This window comes from Pristiophorus japonicus, chromosome 13 (assembly GCF_044704955.1).
Source record: "Pristiophorus japonicus isolate sPriJap1 chromosome 13, sPriJap1.hap1, whole genome shotgun sequence".
Lineage (NCBI taxonomy): Eukaryota > Metazoa > Chordata > Chondrichthyes > Pristiophoridae > Pristiophorus > Pristiophorus japonicus.
The window spans coordinates 160,829,551-160,848,957 of record NC_091989.1 but is presented as its reverse complement, the minus strand read 5'-3'; the positions used below and the strand labels follow the sequence as shown (position 1 = coordinate 160,848,957).

General features: G+C 42.2%; 1 protein-coding gene across 1 annotated transcript in view; it reads left to right on the top strand.

Annotated features, from left to right (window-relative positions):
* Positions 1 to 19,187, top strand: part of LOC139278215 (zinc finger homeobox protein 3-like) — a 144,817-nt gene extending 125,630 nt beyond the window's left edge. Inside the window, exons 3-4 of the mRNA XM_070896862.1 lie at positions 15,267 to 15,763; positions 19,176 to 19,187. Coding sequence (XP_070752963.1) covers positions 15,267 to 15,763; positions 19,176 to 19,187 — 509 coding nt within the window. The remainder of the gene's footprint in view (positions 1 to 15,266; positions 15,764 to 19,175) is intronic.
* Positions 19,188 to 19,407: the final 220 nt, after the last annotated feature.

Below are 19,407 nucleotides of genomic sequence, written 5' to 3'. Positions count from 1 at the left end.
TTAAAAGAGGTGAATGCATTGGTTTTGATCTTCCAGATTTTCCTATATTCTAGAATGGTCCCCATGGATTGGAAGGTAGCAAATGTAACCCCACTATTCAAGATAGGAAGGAGAATGAAAACAGGGAACTAAAGACCAGTTAAACTGACATCAGTTTTAGGGAAAATGCTAGAATCTATTATTAGGGACGTGGTAACAGGGTACTGAGAAAATCATGATTGGGCAGAGTCAAAATGGATTTATGAAAGGAAAATTGTGTTTGACAAATCTGTTAGAGTTTTTTCAGGTTGTAACTCGCAGGGTAAATAAGGGGGAACCAGTGGATGTAGTATATTTGGATTTTCAAAAAGCATTCGATAAGATGCCACATAAGTGGTTATTATACAAAATTAGTACGCATGGGATAGGGTGATATATTAGCATGGATTGAGGATTGGTTAAAGGACAGAAAACATAGAATAGGAATAAATGGGTCAGTTTCGGGTTCGCCGGCTATAACTAGTAGGGTATCGCAAGGATCAGTGCTTGGGCTTCAACTATTTACAATCTATATCAATGATTTAGAAGAGGGGACCAAGTGTAATGTATCCAAGTTTGCTGATGAGACAAAGCTAAGTGAGAAAGTAAGTTGTGAGGCTGCAAAGGGATATAAACAGGTTGAGTGAGTTGGCAAGAACATGGCAGATGGAATATAATGTGGAGAAATGTGAAGCAATCCATTTTGGTAGGAAAACTAGAAAAAAAACAATATTTTTTAAATGGTGGGAGATTGGGAAATGTTGCTATTCAGAGGGATCTGGGTGCCTTTGTGCACAAATCACAAAAATGGAGCATGCAGGCAACAGCAAGCAATTAGAAAAGCAAATAGTATGTTGGCCTTTATTACAAAAGGATTGAAGTTTAAGATAGGGCCTTGGTGCGACCACACCTGAAGCACTGTGTACAGTTTTGGTCTCCTTACCAAAGGAAAGATAAACTTACCTTAGAGAGAGTGTTCACTAGACTGATTCCCCGATGAGGAGAGATTGAGTAGACTTGGCCTATTTTCCCTAGAGTTTAGAAGAATGAGCAGTAACCTCATTGAAACCTATAAAATTCTTAGAGGGCTTGTCAGGGTAGATGCTGGGAGGATGTTTCCCCTGTTCGGAGAGTCTAGAACTAGGGGTCTCAGAATGAGGGGTCGGCCACTTAGAACTGAGATGAGAAATTTCTTCACACAAAGGGTTGTGAATCTTTAGAATTCTGTACCCCAGAGGGCTGTGGATGCTCAGTAGTTGAGTATATTCAAGACTGAGATCGATAGCTTTTTGGATACTAAGGGAACGGGAGTTTAGTTATGCACCTATAGAGTCATTACACTGATATTTCTTGCTGGAATGAAGTACTTGGAGTACATCACATCTAGGTGGACAATGAATGGGTGCTGGACCTCCATGGCTGCTGCCAGTGCCTTGTTTAACTGGAGGGAAGGCAGTTTATGCTGAAGCATTACCCTGACAAATTGTTCCCATTATCTCCCCCAGGATGGAGCACCATGTACTTGAAGGCAGTACTATGCACCATCAAGGAGCTTGGCTGAGGACCAGTAAAACACATTCAGGCCAGGTTTCAAACTCTGGTCTGGCTCTGCAATGCTAGAGCTACGGAGCCATAATTACTATATAATATGGAGTCCTGATGTTTGGCACAAAGTATTGTAGTTTATAATCTTGGGTTGGAGATCGGTTGTAGAAAATTGACTATGTGTTCAATAAAATTAAACAAAAAATATTGCTGTGGGGTGCTTGAATATTTAAGGCTAAAATACTTATTGTGTTTGCCTGAGCATTTTTGTTTAGGCTATACAATTTGCTACCACCCATCATTCTAATCGTTAGTATTTGAGTGCTGGCATTTTGAATAATACACCCAACAATGTATTGCCACTATCTCAACAATCAGAATCATTTTGTTTGGCAAAAGACAAACTCCAGGAGAAACCTGTTGTACAATCTGGCTGTAAACTGTTGGTCTTGTCACTCGAGTTCCTGTTCGTTTGCTATTTTTTAAAAATTTTAACCAAGCCACAGTTAAAGTTTGTCCTTAGTTGGTGACTACAGCATTAATGTTGTATTTGATAGAGAACAGAAAATAAATGCTCCCATGTTCTGCGCACCTTTCACAGCAGAATCATGCAAACATAAGAACATAAGAAATAGGAGCAGGAGTAGGCCATTTGGCCCCTCGAGCCTGCTCCGCCATTCAATAAGATCATGACTGATCTGATCTTGACCTCAACTTCACTCCCCTGTCCTCTCTCCATAACCCTTGACTCCCTTATTAATCAAAAATCTGTCTATCTCCACCTTAAATATATTCAATGACCCAGCCTCCACAGCTCTCTGGGGAAGAGAATTCCAAAGATTCACGACCCTCTGAGAGAAGACATTCCTCCTCATTTCCGTTTTAAATGGGTGACCCCTTATTCTGAGACTATGCCTCCTCGTTCTAGATTCCCCCATGAGGGGAAACATGCTCTGCATCTACCCTGTCAAGCTCCTTCAGAATCTTATATGTTTCAATAATTCTTCTAAACTCCAATGAGTATAGACCTAATTAAGAATCAATATATAGTGGTGCTGGTCTGATGATAGAGGTTAGACTTTGGATAAGGTTTCATGCAAAAAAAAAAGCTCAATTTATTGGGGATATAATTCAGCCCAAAAAATTATTTAAACCACAACTCCATCCCCCACCTCAATCTCAATCCCCATCATAACACATTGTTTTCAGTTTTTGGATATTAAGGGAAGTGAGGGATATGGGAATAGTGCAGAAAAGTGGAGTTGAGGTAGAAAATCAGCCATGAACTTATTGAATGGCGGAGCAGGCTCGAGGGGCTGAATGTCCTACACTTGCTACTAATTCTTATCTTTTTATGTTCACTACAGTTTTTTTTATTTCCCCCCCTGATTCTGACAGAATTGTGTCTGGTGATACAATAGCTCTCAGTGGTGGTAAAGAAATCTGCCATTTTCCTGTATTATTAGCAGAAGCATGTTCTTGCAAGAATATTGGACTTGGATATCTTGCCAGAGCATATTATAATATATTAAATGTAATCTCCTGCAAAGTGATTAAAAAAGATCAAAGTGCCCTAAGCATATTTTAACACATTGAATCTTATGACATCTGTCATTGTGCTCATGTAGTGGGATCTGGAGACTCAGCTATTTTTTCAGTAATATTGTTGTAAAGAACCTCTCGGTAATAGGGCCAACAGTGCTTGTTGGGTTTGCTGGGTCCCCTGTGGTAATGATGGCAGATTGCCAAAGTAGGGGGAAAGAAAGCTAGAAGAGGTTGCAAAAATTGGGCTCAGGTGGTCCTTAGTTTAATTAGGAATAATGTAAAAATTATACAGTAATATAGATGTTCACCAGATAAGTAACCACATTTATAATTGGGCTAATGGCTGAAATGTTCCGACTTTACAATTACTTGTATTTATATTGCTTCCATGTAGAATTTACCCTTTTTAACAGTTTAATGCCTTATGGTTTTTAAATTCTAACTGCGTACTGCGATTTATTGCCCCATACATATTTTGTCAAAATAATAATTGAAATTGTTGGGAGCTTTTTCAATGGTTTTCTGGATTGCTGCAAAAAATTTTATTGGCTGGAACGCAAAGAGTTAATTATATTGTAGTGTAGTCACCTGCAGTAGTTTGCTTGCTAAGTGCCAAAGTGTTTTTGCACAGGCTTGTTTAACCCGCGCTGTTTCTCAACAATTAAAAATTGATCGCTGTAACTAATTTTTACCATCTGTTTAATTCTCATATGAATTAGAATGCTTACATTCTAAGATGTGTAATACCAGTAAGCCCTTTATATAATGTCATTCCCAGTTCATTGGAACTTATCCTGAAGCAGTCTCCAAGGCTATGTTGTGCCTACAGTTGTCAAACTCTTTCAGAAACAGCACATTTTACTGTCATATCTTGCAGTTCTGTGGTTAGCATTTAAAATCTTGGCAGATTTAGACTTCATTCATGTATCCAGTTCCATAATCAGTAGGGTCACTAGGGTCATCAACGTTAAACTAAAAGTATACAGTAACCGGAATGGTACAGGATAATCCTGTCTGCTTCAGATCTCTGTGAATCCGTGGACCCCATCTCATACTTTATCATCCTTCAGGACATTGTTATTTTTTTGTGAATTTTGTACTCAAGGTGAGGAATGTCGGCAGCGAGGAATGGAGCATTCCACGCCATGTATAGCACAGTGAGATGAAAAGTTAAACTTTACCCCAACATTGTGCGTCAGTCCCCCAATCTTTGTACCATTACTGTTTCTCACAGTAGCCATCTTGTGGTTGATGTGAGTGAAATTAGCAATTATTGCCAGATTAGGCTCATTTTGTGCTGTGGGCTCACTAGAAACTAGATTGAAACTGCCCCAACTCATTTCATGTCGTCCCCTCACAGACTGAAGACAGGGGAGACTTTCATCTCATTAGTCCAAGCTAGATTTCAATCTCGCTCCTGAAGCTAAAAAGCTACTGCACTATCCAGGCTCCAATGTTGATACCCTGTTAACTTGACAGGGGTATCTTTAATTGAAAACATTTTTTTCCTTCTTACCGATACAAGTTAGTGCACAGGGTGGATATCTCAAAGCACATTACACATCCCTTACAATGCTCTATCTGCTTGGAAATTTATAAAGTGTTTTCAGTTTGGTTCACTTACACTGAGAATTCCGATGGTGCATGAAGCTTGCAGTGTCGCTGCTCCAAACATTTAGATTGCTGTAAATCGTATTATTGGCTGGAAGCAAACTGTATACATAATGGCCTGGATTTGGGGTGGGTATGACGGTGTGCTCAGAGTATTGAAGCACATGCGCTAAATTCAGAACTTGCAGTCTGTCCACGTACTCGTTGACAGGTCATCCGCTCTGCCCACGAAAACCTAACTGCTGGCGCAGAGTTGGGCTAATTGCCCACCAACGGCCCAGCAATTATGTACGGAGATTTTACGCCTGGTGGAAACAGGCGCAGAGCCCACTTCCACAGCGGAGGGGGATATCCGAAAGTTAAAAAATACCTTTTTTATTAATAAATGGCTTAAAAGTTTTAATGAAAAGCAATCCTAGTATATGTTAAAGCTGTAGATTTTTAGAAAATATTTCATAATTTACTTCAGTGTGCAGTATTTGTTTAGAAGTGGGAATTATGAATAATAAATTGGATTCCCACGATAAAAGCTATATCTGATGGTATTTTTAAAAATGTAGTGATGAAGTATTGTAATTTGATGTATGACAGACAATGGGCAAGAAATATGGTTGGAGGGTTGTTAAGCCGCGATTGTTGGGCGGCCGCTAAATTTAGCGCTGGAAAATGGTTCGCGACGGGAACAGCAAAACTCCATTTTTATGCCCTGAGAGTGGAGAGGAGCACTAAGGGAAGTGGTCCACAACTCTCTTAGGGCGCTAGGCCGGGTGTGCAACTGAATATCCCGTGCTAAAGAGCCGGCTTTGTAGCGACCTTAGAGAGCCCTCCCTGTTTTTAAAAAAAAGGAACAAAAAACATTCTCTACACATTACTCGCCCCAACTAAAGTTAAATCGCAAAAAAACCCCAGCTCTGCACGCCAGCTTTCTCTGGCGGGGTCACTATGGGGCGCTACGGGTGCGCGCAAACCACAAACCAAAGTTTGCTTCCTTGTCGATACCGGGGGCGATGCACACTGGTACTACGCCTCCAGGCGATACTCCTCAGCGCCGCAGGTACCGCCACACTGAATTTACCGAGCGGCACGAATCTCGACGCTCGCGGCTGCAAACCCTTTAGCGCCCCTGTGGAGGGACGCTGTCAAACCAAATTTCCCCCCCCCCCCCCAATCTGTTTTGTGATTGGAGGGCCAGGCCCACATGATCCCAGGTACGCTTCCACACAGGCTGCGCCCCTGGGATCTGTGGGCCATTACTCTGTCCTCTGAGTCGCAGCGTCAGAGCGCAAGTTTACGCAGGAGGGTCGCCATCAGGTCGGTGCGTATTCTTTTCGCAGGTTGGCGGTGTACTCCGGAGGTACGCCACCGACCTATAGTTTTGGCCCAATAAATTGATCTCCACTGATTCAAGCAAAAATGAGGTGCTTAGTCAGGGGGGTGGGGGGGGTGGGGGGGGGGTTGGTCGACAGGTGGGGGGTGGGGGATAGAAAAACCTGCAACATTCATTCATCACAAGTTAACCTTCAGCACCTCTTAATGGCTAGACAGAGGGCAACATTGGCAGTGATCATGAAGTTGTCCATAGTTATTTCCCTTCCCTCTCAGTTATAATCCCAGGTATGTGGCCTGGAAGGCTACAAAGGGAAGAATATGAAGAGGTAGATATACATGTAAGGGCCCCATTTGATACGATAATTACTTTATGGCTAAACTTGACCAAATAACACAAGTCACAAAGTTAATACAACAAAAATAATTTGATTTTAGTTTAACTTTTAAGTAAGTTAGAAAGTAAGAATAAAAGTGAGGAGCTGGTGAATCATGATGGCTCCTAAAAAGAAAAAAAAGGATTTGTGCTTTTGTCATATCTGTGATTGCAAGGTTAATTTTGTTTTCCTGCTCATTGGTGACAAGGTAGTTTCTAAGGAAACATTATTTACCGATTGTTTCTAATGAGTGGGCAGATGAAAAACGGCTATTGAGATTGTAAATGGTGAGCATATCCTGTTCTGTCCATATATGAAATGAAAATAGTTCTCTGAACATTGAGTACATATCCCATGGTATAAAAATAGTAAAGCAAGAGCTCTTGACCACATTTGATCTAGGGAGAATATATATATATGTTAAAGTGACGGCTCTTGACCAGAGAGATGCTTTGTGGGAAAACCATACAATCTGCCAATAATGTGCCATTAGATTCCTCAGAGAGCTTTCTTTATATCTCTTCATAATCATGGGGGAGGAATTGCTCTGGTTGTTGTGTATAGCCAAATTATAATCTAGTTCTTTTTCAAAGCTATTTTGATGCCGCTACACATAATGGCCACAGGAATTCTTCCCTTGTTTTCTCTTCCCATACCTATAATAATAAAAATCAAAGCCTATTCTTCGTAACTTTGTGGCTGGTTAGTTACTGAAGGCACAACATGAACAAATGTTCCGAACCTCAGATTCCATTTGTGCCTGCTCTTATATGTTGACTATTATTGATCGGAGATGGTGGTGGTGGGAGAGGTGCGGGGGGGGGAAGAAATTGGAAAGTTAGGTTCAAAGATCCACGATATGTTGATATTTGTAGCATATGCTTCAAACTGTCCTTTCCCCTCGCATACAAATCTTTCATTGTTGCTATAATAGTGGTTGAACCACACAAAGTAAAACAAATTTTGAGTCTTTTATATAAACCGAGTGAATTAAACCAATACAGATAGAAATTGTATACCTTTCATAAATGTATAATATTAGAGAGTCTTGAATGTTTGGAAATACTGCAAATTTTTTAGATTTCTAGACAACCTGTCATTTATAAATACTTCTCCAGTAAAATATGCCAGCAAATGAATTCATGCCTGTGTTTAGTCTCTCTTCTGCTTCGTTTTCATTTTTTTTTCTTATTCTGCGTCTATCTTTCAAAAAGTATTGCAGTTTTATTTATCATTTGCACGTTGAGATGTTTGTATTTTTACAATTTCTATGTACTCAATTAATAAAAACATTGCAGAGTTTATAAAGTTAAAAAAAATCTAATTCATAATGGAGATGCTTTTGGACAGACCTTGGCTGTAAAAGTACAGAATTTCATTGTTCATTTAGATATTGAATACTCTTCTCTGCCTCATTATTCAATCTGCATATTGAATATGTTGACTGCAGAAGACAGTGTCAAGTCCAAGGTTTAAGGCTCAAATTTGTCTTAAATGTTGTGTGTACTGATACAGTTGCTCTGTACCATTGTAACTCTCTTTTGCCTTTGTGCTCACACTAATATTTTATTCTTGGGTCATGCGCCGGCTATGGCCACGGAGAGTGAGGAAGAATAAGGCGGCCACTACTGCTTTGATGAGAGTCTAAATGCGTAAAGGAGAAAAGGGGTCGAGGGGTACAGATACACAAATCACTAAAAGCAGCGACACAGTTTACTAAGAGCATAAAAATGGCACACCAAGCACTGGGGTTCATTTCTAGATGGATAGAATTGAAAAGCAGAGAAGTTATATTAAACTTGTATAGCATCTTGGTTAGCTCACACTTGGCTCATGGCTCCATGTTAGCTTCCACCGTGACTTTCCCCTATTTGAGCTTTTTAAGCCTGCCCTGCGAGGTTCCCAGCTAATTAAAAGGAAGTGGGTCAGATGACATAATTGGATGACGTGTCATCAGCTGGATCCTTAAAGGGACCGTTGAGGTGCTGCAAACACTGATTAGCACTGCACCCAGGCTCACCCATGACTCTCTCCAGCTGCTTATGGAGGGAGTCACAGCCCACATGGAGGTTCTCTTCCCTTCCAATGGGTGGAAGAGACCTCCCAGGACACCAACGCAGCCTGGTTGCACATTGCACAGGTGGGCACAAGCAGGGATATCGTCAGGAGGACCTGGGCAAACCTTTCAATGTTCTCAGTAGATCATGAAATATTACTGAAAAGCCACACTCAACCTCATCCTGTTGTGCCATTCATCACATCCCCATCACACTGCCTTCCCTACCTTACTCCTGCACATCCTTACTCACACCAACTTACCTTGCACCTCCACCCATCCCTCTCTATCTACAATATCACATCCCATCTCACTAGCCACCTCTCACACTCACCCTCATCCTTGTCCAATCATACCAACTAACAACACACAAGGGTAGGCACTTGGATCTTTTAGCCAATGTTCATGTAAAGTTTCTGTTAATGTGTTGTCAAACATTGAAATCTTTATTTTCAACACTTTGCCTTCTTGGACAGATTTGTGTGCACCATTGGAATTGGCTTAGTGAGTTGTAGTGAATGGTGAAAGATAAGGATAACCCCCACGCCCACGCCCCCCCACCCCCTCCCCCCACATGGTGATGAGTGCAAATGGAATGCCTTGGGCATTGCAGGGATGCTTTATGGTGTTGGAGTGAGGTGGTGCCAACCTGGCGCATCATGTGGCAGCCAGGGTGTACAGCGTCAAGTGAGGTAAATGTGGCCAAGGTGAGGCCATCTCTGGCCTCCCGGGCAGCAATGTGGTTATAAGAACATAAGAAATAGGAGCAGGAGTAGGCCATTTGTCCCCTCGAGCCTGTTCCGCCACTCAATAAGATCATGGCTGATCTCATCCTGGCCTTAACTCCACTTCCCCGCCCGTTCCCCATAACCTTTGACTCCCTTATTATTCAAAAATCTGCATCTCCACCTTAAATATATTCAATGACCCAGGCTCCACAGCTCTCTGGGGTAAAGAATTCCAAAGATTCATGACCTTCTGAGAGAAGAAATTCCTCCTCATTTCTGTTTTAAATGGGCACCTCCTTATTCTGGCAATATGCTCCCTAGTTCTAGATTCCCCCATGAGGAGAAACATCCTCTCTGCATCTACCCTGTCAAACCCCCTCAGAATCTTGTATGTTTCAATAAGATCACCTCTCATTCTTCAAAACTCCAAGGAGTATAGGCCCAACCTGCTCAACCTTTCTTCATATGACAACCCCTTCATCTCAGGAATCAACCTCGTGAACCTTCTATGAACTGCCTCCAATGCAAGTATATCCTTCCTTAAATAAGGAGACCAAAACTGGATGCAGTGCTTCAGGTGTGGTCTTACCAGCGTCCTGTACAGTTGGAGCAGAACTTCCCTACTTTTATACTCCATCCCCTTTGCAATAAAGGCCAGCATTCCATTTGCCTTCCTGATTACTTGCTGTACCTGCATGCTAACTTTTTGCATTTCATGCACAAGAACCCCCAGATCCCTCTGTGCTACAACATTTTGTAATCGCTCCCCATTTTAAATAATAATTCGCTTTTTTATTTTTCCGACCAAAGTGGATAACCTCGCATTTTCCCACATTATACTCCATCTGCCAAATTTTTGCCCACTCACTGAGCCTGTCTGTATCCCTTTGTGTCAACCTCACAACTTGTTTTCCCACCTATCTTTGTATCATCAGCAAATTTGGCTATGTTACACTCGGTCCCTTCATCCAAATCATGAATATAAATTGTAAATAGTTGAGGCCCCAACACTGATCCCTGTGGCACCCCACTAGTTACTGTTTGCCAACTTGAAAATGACCAATTTATCGCAACTCTTTGTTTTCTGTTAGTTAGCCAAACCTCTATCCAAGCTAATATATTACCGTGCTGGAGCAGGAGAGCAACGGCAGTGAAAAGGGACGTCATCAAGGTCCAGGTCGGTGATTGGACAGTGGATATGAGCGGCAAAGTCGGGGCGAAGGAGCAGGGAGAGATTGTAGAGTGATGTGATCGGGGCCCAGGTGAGGTGTGAGTTCGGGGCCCAGAAAAGGCGAGGGCCCAGGGGCAGCACGGGCCAGCCCACACTGCGATATGTATGCGCACTAGGTCCGTGCAGCAGAGCTGGTTTCCAGTCGCCTTGGTTAATCCTTGCTACTGGGCCAAGACCTAGCTCTGTCAAGTCCGTGTGGTGGCTGGTGTGCAACGGTCACCACATGTTAAAAAAAATCCAAGCACAGGCATCTTCCACCCTTCAAGATTTAGTTCGGACCTGGAATTTTAGATCCTTCATTGAAACACCTGTGAACTTTTTGACGTGGAAGCAAGTCATCCTCGATTCGAGGGACTACCTATGATGTTGATGATTACCCCCAACCCTGTGAACTTTTATCTTGTGCAGTAACCTGTGTGGCACCTTATCGAATGCTTTCTGGAAATCTAAATATATGACATCAACTGGTTCTCCTTTATCCACTCTGTTTGTTACATCCTCAAAGAACTCCAGCAGATTTGTCAAACATGATTTCCCTTTCATAAAACCATGCTGACTCTGCTTGACTGCATTATGATTTTCTAAATGTCCTGCTACTACTTCCTTAATGATGGACTCCAACATTTTCACAATGTCAGATGTTAGGCTAACTGGCCTTTAGTTTCCTGCTTTCTGTCTCCCTCCTTTCTTAAATAGAGGTGTTACATTTGTGGTTTTCCAGTCCGCTGGGACCTTGCCAGAATCTAGGGAATTTTGGTAGATAACAACCAATGCATCCACTATCTCTGCAGTCACTTCTTTTAATACTCTAGGATGCAGGCAGTCAGATCCAGGGGACTTATCCACCTTTAGTCCTATTGGTATGTTTAGTACTTTTTGTCTAGTGATGATTGTTTTAAGTTCCCCCACTCCCAATAGCTCCTTGATTATCAAATATTGGGATGCTTCTACCGATACAAAATATTTGTTCAAAGTCTGTGCCATTTCCCCGTTTCCCATTATTAATTCTCCAGTCCCATCCTCCAAGGGGCCAATGTTTACTTTTGCTACTTGTTTCTTAGTACCTGTAGAAGCTCTTACTGTTTGTTTTTATAGTTCTTGCTAATTTACTTTCCTATGCTATCTTCTCTGTCTTTATCATTTTTATAGTTATCCTTTGCTGGTTTCTAACAATTTCCTGATCCTCTGGCCTTCCACCGTCCTTCGCAACATTGTATGTCTTTGTTTTCAATTTGATACCATCCTTTACTTCCTTAGTTCGCCAGGGATGGTTCAGCCTTCTCTTAGCATCTTTATTTCTCACTGGAATAAATCTTTGTTGAGAGTTATGAAATATCTCCTTAAATGTTTGCCACTGCGTTTCTACAGTCTGACCCTGTAATCTATTTTCCCAGTCCACTTTAACCAACTCTGCCTTCATACCTTCATATCTCATATATGCTGATGCCCTGTGTCTTGTGCTTGTGGAAGAGGTTGGTGTTGTTGTAGGTGATGCTGGTGTGCCCTGGTGATGTTGGTGTTGGGGTTGATCGTGGTGATTCTAAGGATGAAGGTGAGTTTTTTTCAAGGACACCGACGCTGCTGGAATAGATGGCAGCTAAAGTTGAGATGACAGAATGGTGAGAGAGGTTGCTCCAAGGAGGTGAGTTTAATCAAAACACTTCAAACCTTCCTAAAGCTAAAAAGTGTATTCCAAATCCTGAAGGCTCCAGCTTCTAACATTGGAACTTGAACAGCTGTGAAATGGTAGCTTTTATACCACATTTGCAGCTGTCACCTATTCAAAGCAATGGAGAGTCACCGAAAACCTGACCTGCTTACCTGACGTGATGCCCGAGCAATGGGAACCTCGTGCAAAAGTTGGAACAATGATTAGTAGCTCATAAAATGCGGTTAACCTAGCTTTAAACACCCTCTTAACTATTTCGTAGCGTAGGCAGACTCGGCACTTCGGAAACTTACACGGAGGCGGGTTCAGAGCGGGATACTGCCCCCATCAATCTTTTAGATTTTGACAGCAGACTAGCCTCCGAACCTGCCCTCTGAACGCCAGCAAAATCCTGGCCTCAGTGTGTGATGATAGGACCACCATAACCCTCTCAAAATATACTTGGAGAGAATGAAGCCGAAATCTTCTCTTAGCTGAAGTATTAGGCTAAGTTTAGATTTAAATACATTTTAATGTGCACTGATTAATATGTAGAAAGCCAGCATGATGGATCAATTTTAAAGGCAATACACCTTGAAACCAGTGTTGTGGAGAAAGTTTATGGGGTTAGCTTGTAGAAGGCTCAGCGATTGCCTCGATCCTTGTGTTGGCTTCGAACAGTCAAAAGTTGAGGCATGCACGTTTGTTTGCATCGCAGTACGACTGCAACCTTTGGCAGAGGGATGATGACACTGTGGCATAAAGGACATGGAAGTGGATTTCTCCCTATGATAGTTGCACAATGAGTTCCTCAAACTGAGACCAGCTGCTTCCCCAATGGGAATGTTAAGGGCGAATCACCCCTTGTCCCTTCACCTCTGTTACACTTTCTAGCAGTTAGCTGAAGAGCAAAATTGGTGGAGACCTAGTGACTGCTCTTTTGAAGAGGGAATAGTACTCGATCATAAACAACATTGCAAAGCTGCATTTTACTAACGTCTTTGATTCAAAGTGACTTGACTGCTCTCTTCATCAATGAAATATTTTACCTTGCAAACTCGGAGTCCTGATGATATTATGCTTCAGGCCTTTATTTGTTACCTGAATTTTTTTTTAATCCTCTGGAGAAGATAATTTTATACAACAACCACAACTTGTATTTATATGGCGCCTTTAATGTTGCGACGCCTTTAACGTATACAGCTCTGTCCACTGACAAATTTGAGTTTATGTTAACCAGGGTTTGACAAAATTCTGGTTAGACCAAGTGGCCCAATAGTTGCTTTAATAGTCTGAATCCTAACTGTGACAGTTCTTCAAAATTACATATGCTCTCATTGGATCATTTCACCCAGTTCTCAGCCAGACCACCAGATGGAGCATTGCACAGTAGCAGAACTTCATTTCTGGGGGAAAAGATAACCTGGACAGTGAGATGGGGGTTGGTAGGGAGGGAGCACATAAATACATTTTTTAAAGAAGTATAATACTGATTCCTGGATTTAAAGTTAATTCTTCCTGAGAACTGAATTTTATGAAATTGGGAAGTGCCATTCACAGTGGTAGAGCTTTAATGCTATAAATAAAGAGCTTGTTGTTATTAATTTACTGTAAGTTGGACAAGGTCAGCTCTTGGTTTTGTCTGGTCAATGATGTATTAAAGATTGTGTAGTAAGAGGCATTAGACAGATCTGTACAGCACAGAGGTTTTCACCTTCCACTGATGAGATCACCCATCGCACTGGCACTGACACTACTCTGTTAAATGGATGTATTGACGCAGTAATGGGATAATTAGCTCTACCTCTCCGCTGTTGCTGAAACATAACACAAGTTTCACTCGAGCTATTTAAAACTGCTTTGTGTATCGAGTATATTGTTTTAACTTGGTTCCTTTTTCCCAAGCTATCTATTTTTCATCTCGTAGCTGAAATCATTAAGAATGTTATTCTTTCTCCTGTGTCTGTGCCAATCAACAGACGAGGACCAGTTTTGAGTTACCGTTCTATACTTTGTGTTGGCCAACAAAGCCCATCTTGTATATTTACAGCATTGCATTTAAAGATTAAAATCAAAAATTGCAAATGGTGAATATCTGAAATAAAAGCAGAAAGTGCCAGTAGTTCTGTTAGTAACTGAATAGAGGAAAGGCAGTTTAATGTTTCGGAATGAGACCATCAGTTAGAAGTTTATTAAGAAGGGTCTTTGCCAACTGTCATTCCTCTTCCAGATGCTGATTGACCCAGAGTGTACTTTCAGCATTTTATTTAGGCCTGATCATCACTAATACATTGGGAAATCTTGCAGTCCTCAACAAAATGGGGAATATGTAGAAAGATTCTAGCTATATAAAGTACCTGCTGCGGTGGGCTAAAAAAATGATTCATTTGAAGTGAATTTGACATGAACTGCATCATGGAGCCCAGTTAATTGTAAAAGTGTTAGATTCCAGGACAGGATCATTATCTACTGCAACTTCTTTTTAAGCTGACACCAAAATGGTCACCATCGTCAATATACCTGGGTGCTGACAGTCATTAAAATGAATAATGGATCTATATATATATATATATTTAAACCTGCATTCTAAAATGGTGTTACTATTAAAATTGCTGAAACAGGAAACACAAATGCAAGTAATTTTGAGCTTTATTTGCTACGTTTTGACCATGTTTCCTATTGCTACGTGCACACTGCGTGTTTAGCATTGAAACCTGTAGAGGCTAAAGTTTAAATCTAATCTGGCATTAGCTGATAGGAATCACCGTCCCTGAAGGCTAATAACTGATCACAAGTAAAATGAGTTTTGACCATCTCAATCTTGTACTCAGGGACATGAGCCTAAAGCAGGCTCTTATGCACAGCTTACCATCAACAAATCAAATGAATATACATCTGTCATTATCGTCTCTGCCAGTTGAACATTGCAGCAGATTTTCCATTTAATTTGTATAAAGCCCTTCCAAGTTACAGATACTGTCCCCAGATATTGGTGGGTAGATTTGACCTCATTAACAGATGCAGCATTGTCAATGTTAGCTTTAGAAGAGAAATTCTGACTGTCGGATCAACGGGTTTGTTATCGGGTCAACATCTTACAGGGTACGACCATCACTTTTCATCCTTTCCGGAGCTGTTACTAAGCATTGCATTTTTCCTTTTTATTCTTTGTTTTGTGCAGTTGGTGGTGAAATTCCTCTTGACATGCGACTGGGAGGCGGGCAGCTGGTGTCAGAAGAACTCATGAACCTTGGCGAAACGTTCACAACCACGAATGACCCTTCTTTGAAGCTTTTTCAGTGTGCGGTTTGCAACCGATTCACTACAGACAACCTGGAGACACTCAGTCTGCACATGAACTTTGAGCGCCACCTGCCCGAGGAGGAGTGGAAAGCAGTCATTGGTGACTCCTACCAATGTAAGCTCTGCCGCTACAACACCCAGCTCAAGGCCAACTTCCAGTTGCACTGTAAGACAGATAAGCACGTGCAAAAATACCAGCTTGTGGCACACATCAAGGAAGGGGGCAAGGCCAACGAGTGGCGACTGAAATGCGTGGCCATTGGGAACCCAGTGCACTTGAAATGCAACGCATGCGACTACTACACCAACAGCATTGAGAAACTGCGACTGCACACTGTCAACTCGAGGCACGAGGCCAGCTTGAAACTATATAAGGTAAGGAAAGCACCATCTTCCCTAATCGCACTGGACAGCAGTCACTAAATCCTCCTCGTATTGTAACTCCAAAACAAATATCTGGTATTGGAGGGTCTTTCTGTGGTGGTCATCTTTACCTTTGAAAGAAGCCAAGATGCAATGAAAGTTAAAATGTTTAATATGGTTTAAATGATCCAAAAATGCGGCAGTTAAGGTATATGGTTTTGAATGAGGTTTGCTGTAAAATGGGTGAAGACAATAGTCCCAGAAGAAGTGGCCTTGGATGAGAAAAAAAAAGCTAAAGTTAGTTATATTTTGGTTTAGAGAACAAAAGAAAGTTTAATTTTACTGCTGTCACTTCAAATAGCGCAATGAGACTATTGGGCCACTTGAGAATTCTGCATTTAATGTAAGGGAGTGTCATGAGAACAAATTATTTCACTTTTAAAAAGAAAAGCCTACCTATTTAATCAGGGTTCACCATCAAGCTTTCTGAAGACCAGCCCTTCAGGCAATTGCTCAACAAGTTTCACATGACTGATTGCCCGTCTTATCTGCCGACTCAGTAATCAATGCCATCATCTATTTTAGTCAATTCATTAAAACCTGGGGTACAGATGTTGCCTACCATTCCAGCACCTCCTAGGGTCTGCAGAAAACTATATATAAAAATAAAACATTACTGTGAAGCCTTTACTTTCTTCTTCCACTCGCTCCATGCTTCTGGTCCTCCTTTTTTACTCATACTTCCCTCACTCTGACTGATTACACAATATCAGTCCAATCCACATGCTTCATGCCTCTCTCAACACACTCCTTCACTCTATACAAAGTCAGTAGAGAAAAGTATAGATCACAAAGGTCATTTGGCCCATCCAGCTCATTCTTCCATAGAAGCTTAATAACCTATAACCTTGCTCCACACAGCTAACTGCCTCTTAAATGACTGAAGTCTTTGCCTCCATTATTCCTGGTACTAAACATTCTTTCTAAGAAGAAATGTTTCCTGACATCAGCTGTGAACCTCTTTGTCTCCCATATTCCCATATCCACTTGTCCTGCAGTCACAGTTTAGCTTGAAATAGTGCTCAGGATGTACCGTTTTGTATTCCATTTTATATTTCTATAAGGACCCCTCCTATTTTCCTCCTTTCAGGTCTGAAGAGTCTAAGTTGTCCAGCTTTTCCTTATAACTCCATTATCTGGCATCAGAGATCTGCCCTTTGACCCTTTCTCTGCACTGCTCCCAGGGTTTAGATATTTCCCTTGGAGACCAGGACTGAATGCAGAAGGTGCAGCCTGATCGCAGCTTTATCATGATGGCTTCAAACCCATAATCTATTGATTTGACAATAAAGCTCCAAATTCTACTTGGTTTGTTGATTGCAGCTCTGCATTGACTGGACATGGCCATCATTAAGACTATCAATCCACAGTCTCTTTCACCCTCTTCCTTAGTTTGTTCAATATTATACATCAATACAGGGTATATCCAAAATGTATTCCTCCAATGTGTAAGACCTCGTATTGCCTTTGTTGAATTCTATCTGCTATAGTCCTGCCCAGTTGCAACTACTGTCTAGGATCTTCAGTAATTTCTTGGCTACTATATCAGACACGATTTCCCCCCCCCCCCCCGCCATCCCAACCCCCAGTTTATCATTATCTGTAAATTTGACCAACATATATTGTGGGGGTGAAATTGCCCCTTTTTATTGCCCCGCTAGCGCTTCTGAGCAGTTTTCGCCGGGGGAGGGTGCTACCGCCTCCCGGGAAATTGCCCGGGCGTTTGCTGAAATGCTGCCTTGGCAGCGCCTTGCCCCGCGGTTAGTGCTCCGGGCCACCACCCAACCGGCGATGATGTCATCCGCATGGGCGACGGCCCCTTAACACCCCGTGGGCCACGAGGCTGGCGGACATCCGCACTCAGGGCGGTGATTAAAGGGGAGGGCGCCACCGCCCCGGGCCACCATCTTTTGTCAGTCGACTCTCGGGTCGGCTCTACGATGTTGGCCCTGGTGTGGTTCGGGCCGCCATTGTGCAGCCTGGCACTCCGTCTTGGGTGCCGGGCTGCTGGCCTGGTCACCCGCTGGCCTGACAGCCCATTGGAGGCCATCAGAGGCCTTGCAGAGTGCTCAGCAGCCCTCCCCTTTAATTGAAGGGGAGGGGCGTTGAAGTGCATCAGTGCTACGTGGAGCATCCATGTAGTGCTGAATATTTTGCCCCAGTAGTGACCCGGGACCCGCCATTAAAGGAAGGTGAGCGCAGGAGATCGCACATCGCTTCCTTTCAGGGGCAATAAAGGCAATTCCGCATCAGGGGCGGGACTTCCACGCCGAGTGATTAAAGTCCCGGCCCCAGAAGATTACCGCCCCTGATCGGAGCATGGGGCAATTTCGCCCCCTGTGTTTCTGAATCCAGGTTTTTTGTGTAGACCAGTAACACCATCACACCCCTCAATAAGTCTTGCTGCTTCTTTTACTTTCAACCAATAATTCCACCTCTATCCATTCCCACCTTTGGGTATGACCGAGAGCACTCCGTAGCACTTAACATGCTGCATAGAACTATAGAACCATAGAATGGTTATAGCACAGAAGGAGGCCCATCGAGCCTGAGCCGGCTCTCTGCAAGAGCACTTCAGCTAATCCCAATCCCCCTGCCCTTTCCCCGTAGCCCTGGCATTTTTTTTCCTTCAGGTACTTATCTTGTTCAGTGTCATATTCTACTTGCTGCCTACTGTCGATCCTGCTCCCAATCCATCTCACTCCATTCTATATGCTCCATACCTCTGATCCTACTCCGCTGACTTTTCCACCCTCACTTCATGACTGCTGATTCTTTTAGCCTTCCTGCATACTTTAGAATAATCCAGAGAATGTGAGTTCAAACCCCACCATGGCAGTTGAGAATTTGAATTCAGTTTGAAATAAAATCTTGAACTCTGGAAGATAAAAAAAGAAGCTGGTTGCAGTAACAGTGACCATGAAGCTGTCAGATTGTTGTAAAAGCCCAACTGGTTCACTAACATCCTTCAGGGAATGAAACCTGCTGTCCTTTCCCAGTCTGGCCTATATGTGACTCCAGTCACACAAAAATGGCCATCGTCATCATCATACACCACTGTTGAACTTGTTGACCTATTATTATTGAAACATAAAAGTGTCTCCACTATTACTGTGCCCCATCCGTAAGCATGTCTCTGTGTGAATTTAGCTGGTTGTGTCATTGTATTTGAAATCAACAAACTAATGTTTGTAATTTTAAGAAAAATGAGGCCTATCAACTTGGCCCGTGAGCACAATTTAAAATTGATCTGATGCCATTAATCAAGATTTATTTCTCTTCCTTACACAAAAATGTCTAATTCGTATGGTACTTACCATAAAATTCAATGTGTTATGCTCTGTATTATTTTTATGTCCTTTAGGTAGAGTTGTGATTGATGAATGGATTTGATGTAGCTTTTACTGATAAGTGAATTATAAAATGGGAGGGGGGGGGGGAATTCTGGTGGGGATTTTGCCACAGGTTCTGCTCCATTTTCCATTGTGTCTACAGTCCTACAGTTTCAGCTTTTAGAACTTGAGAAATAAAGGTTTTAATTGTTGGAGCTTTCAGCTAAGATAACTAATGTTCAATTTATTTTTGTTGCTGGCTAT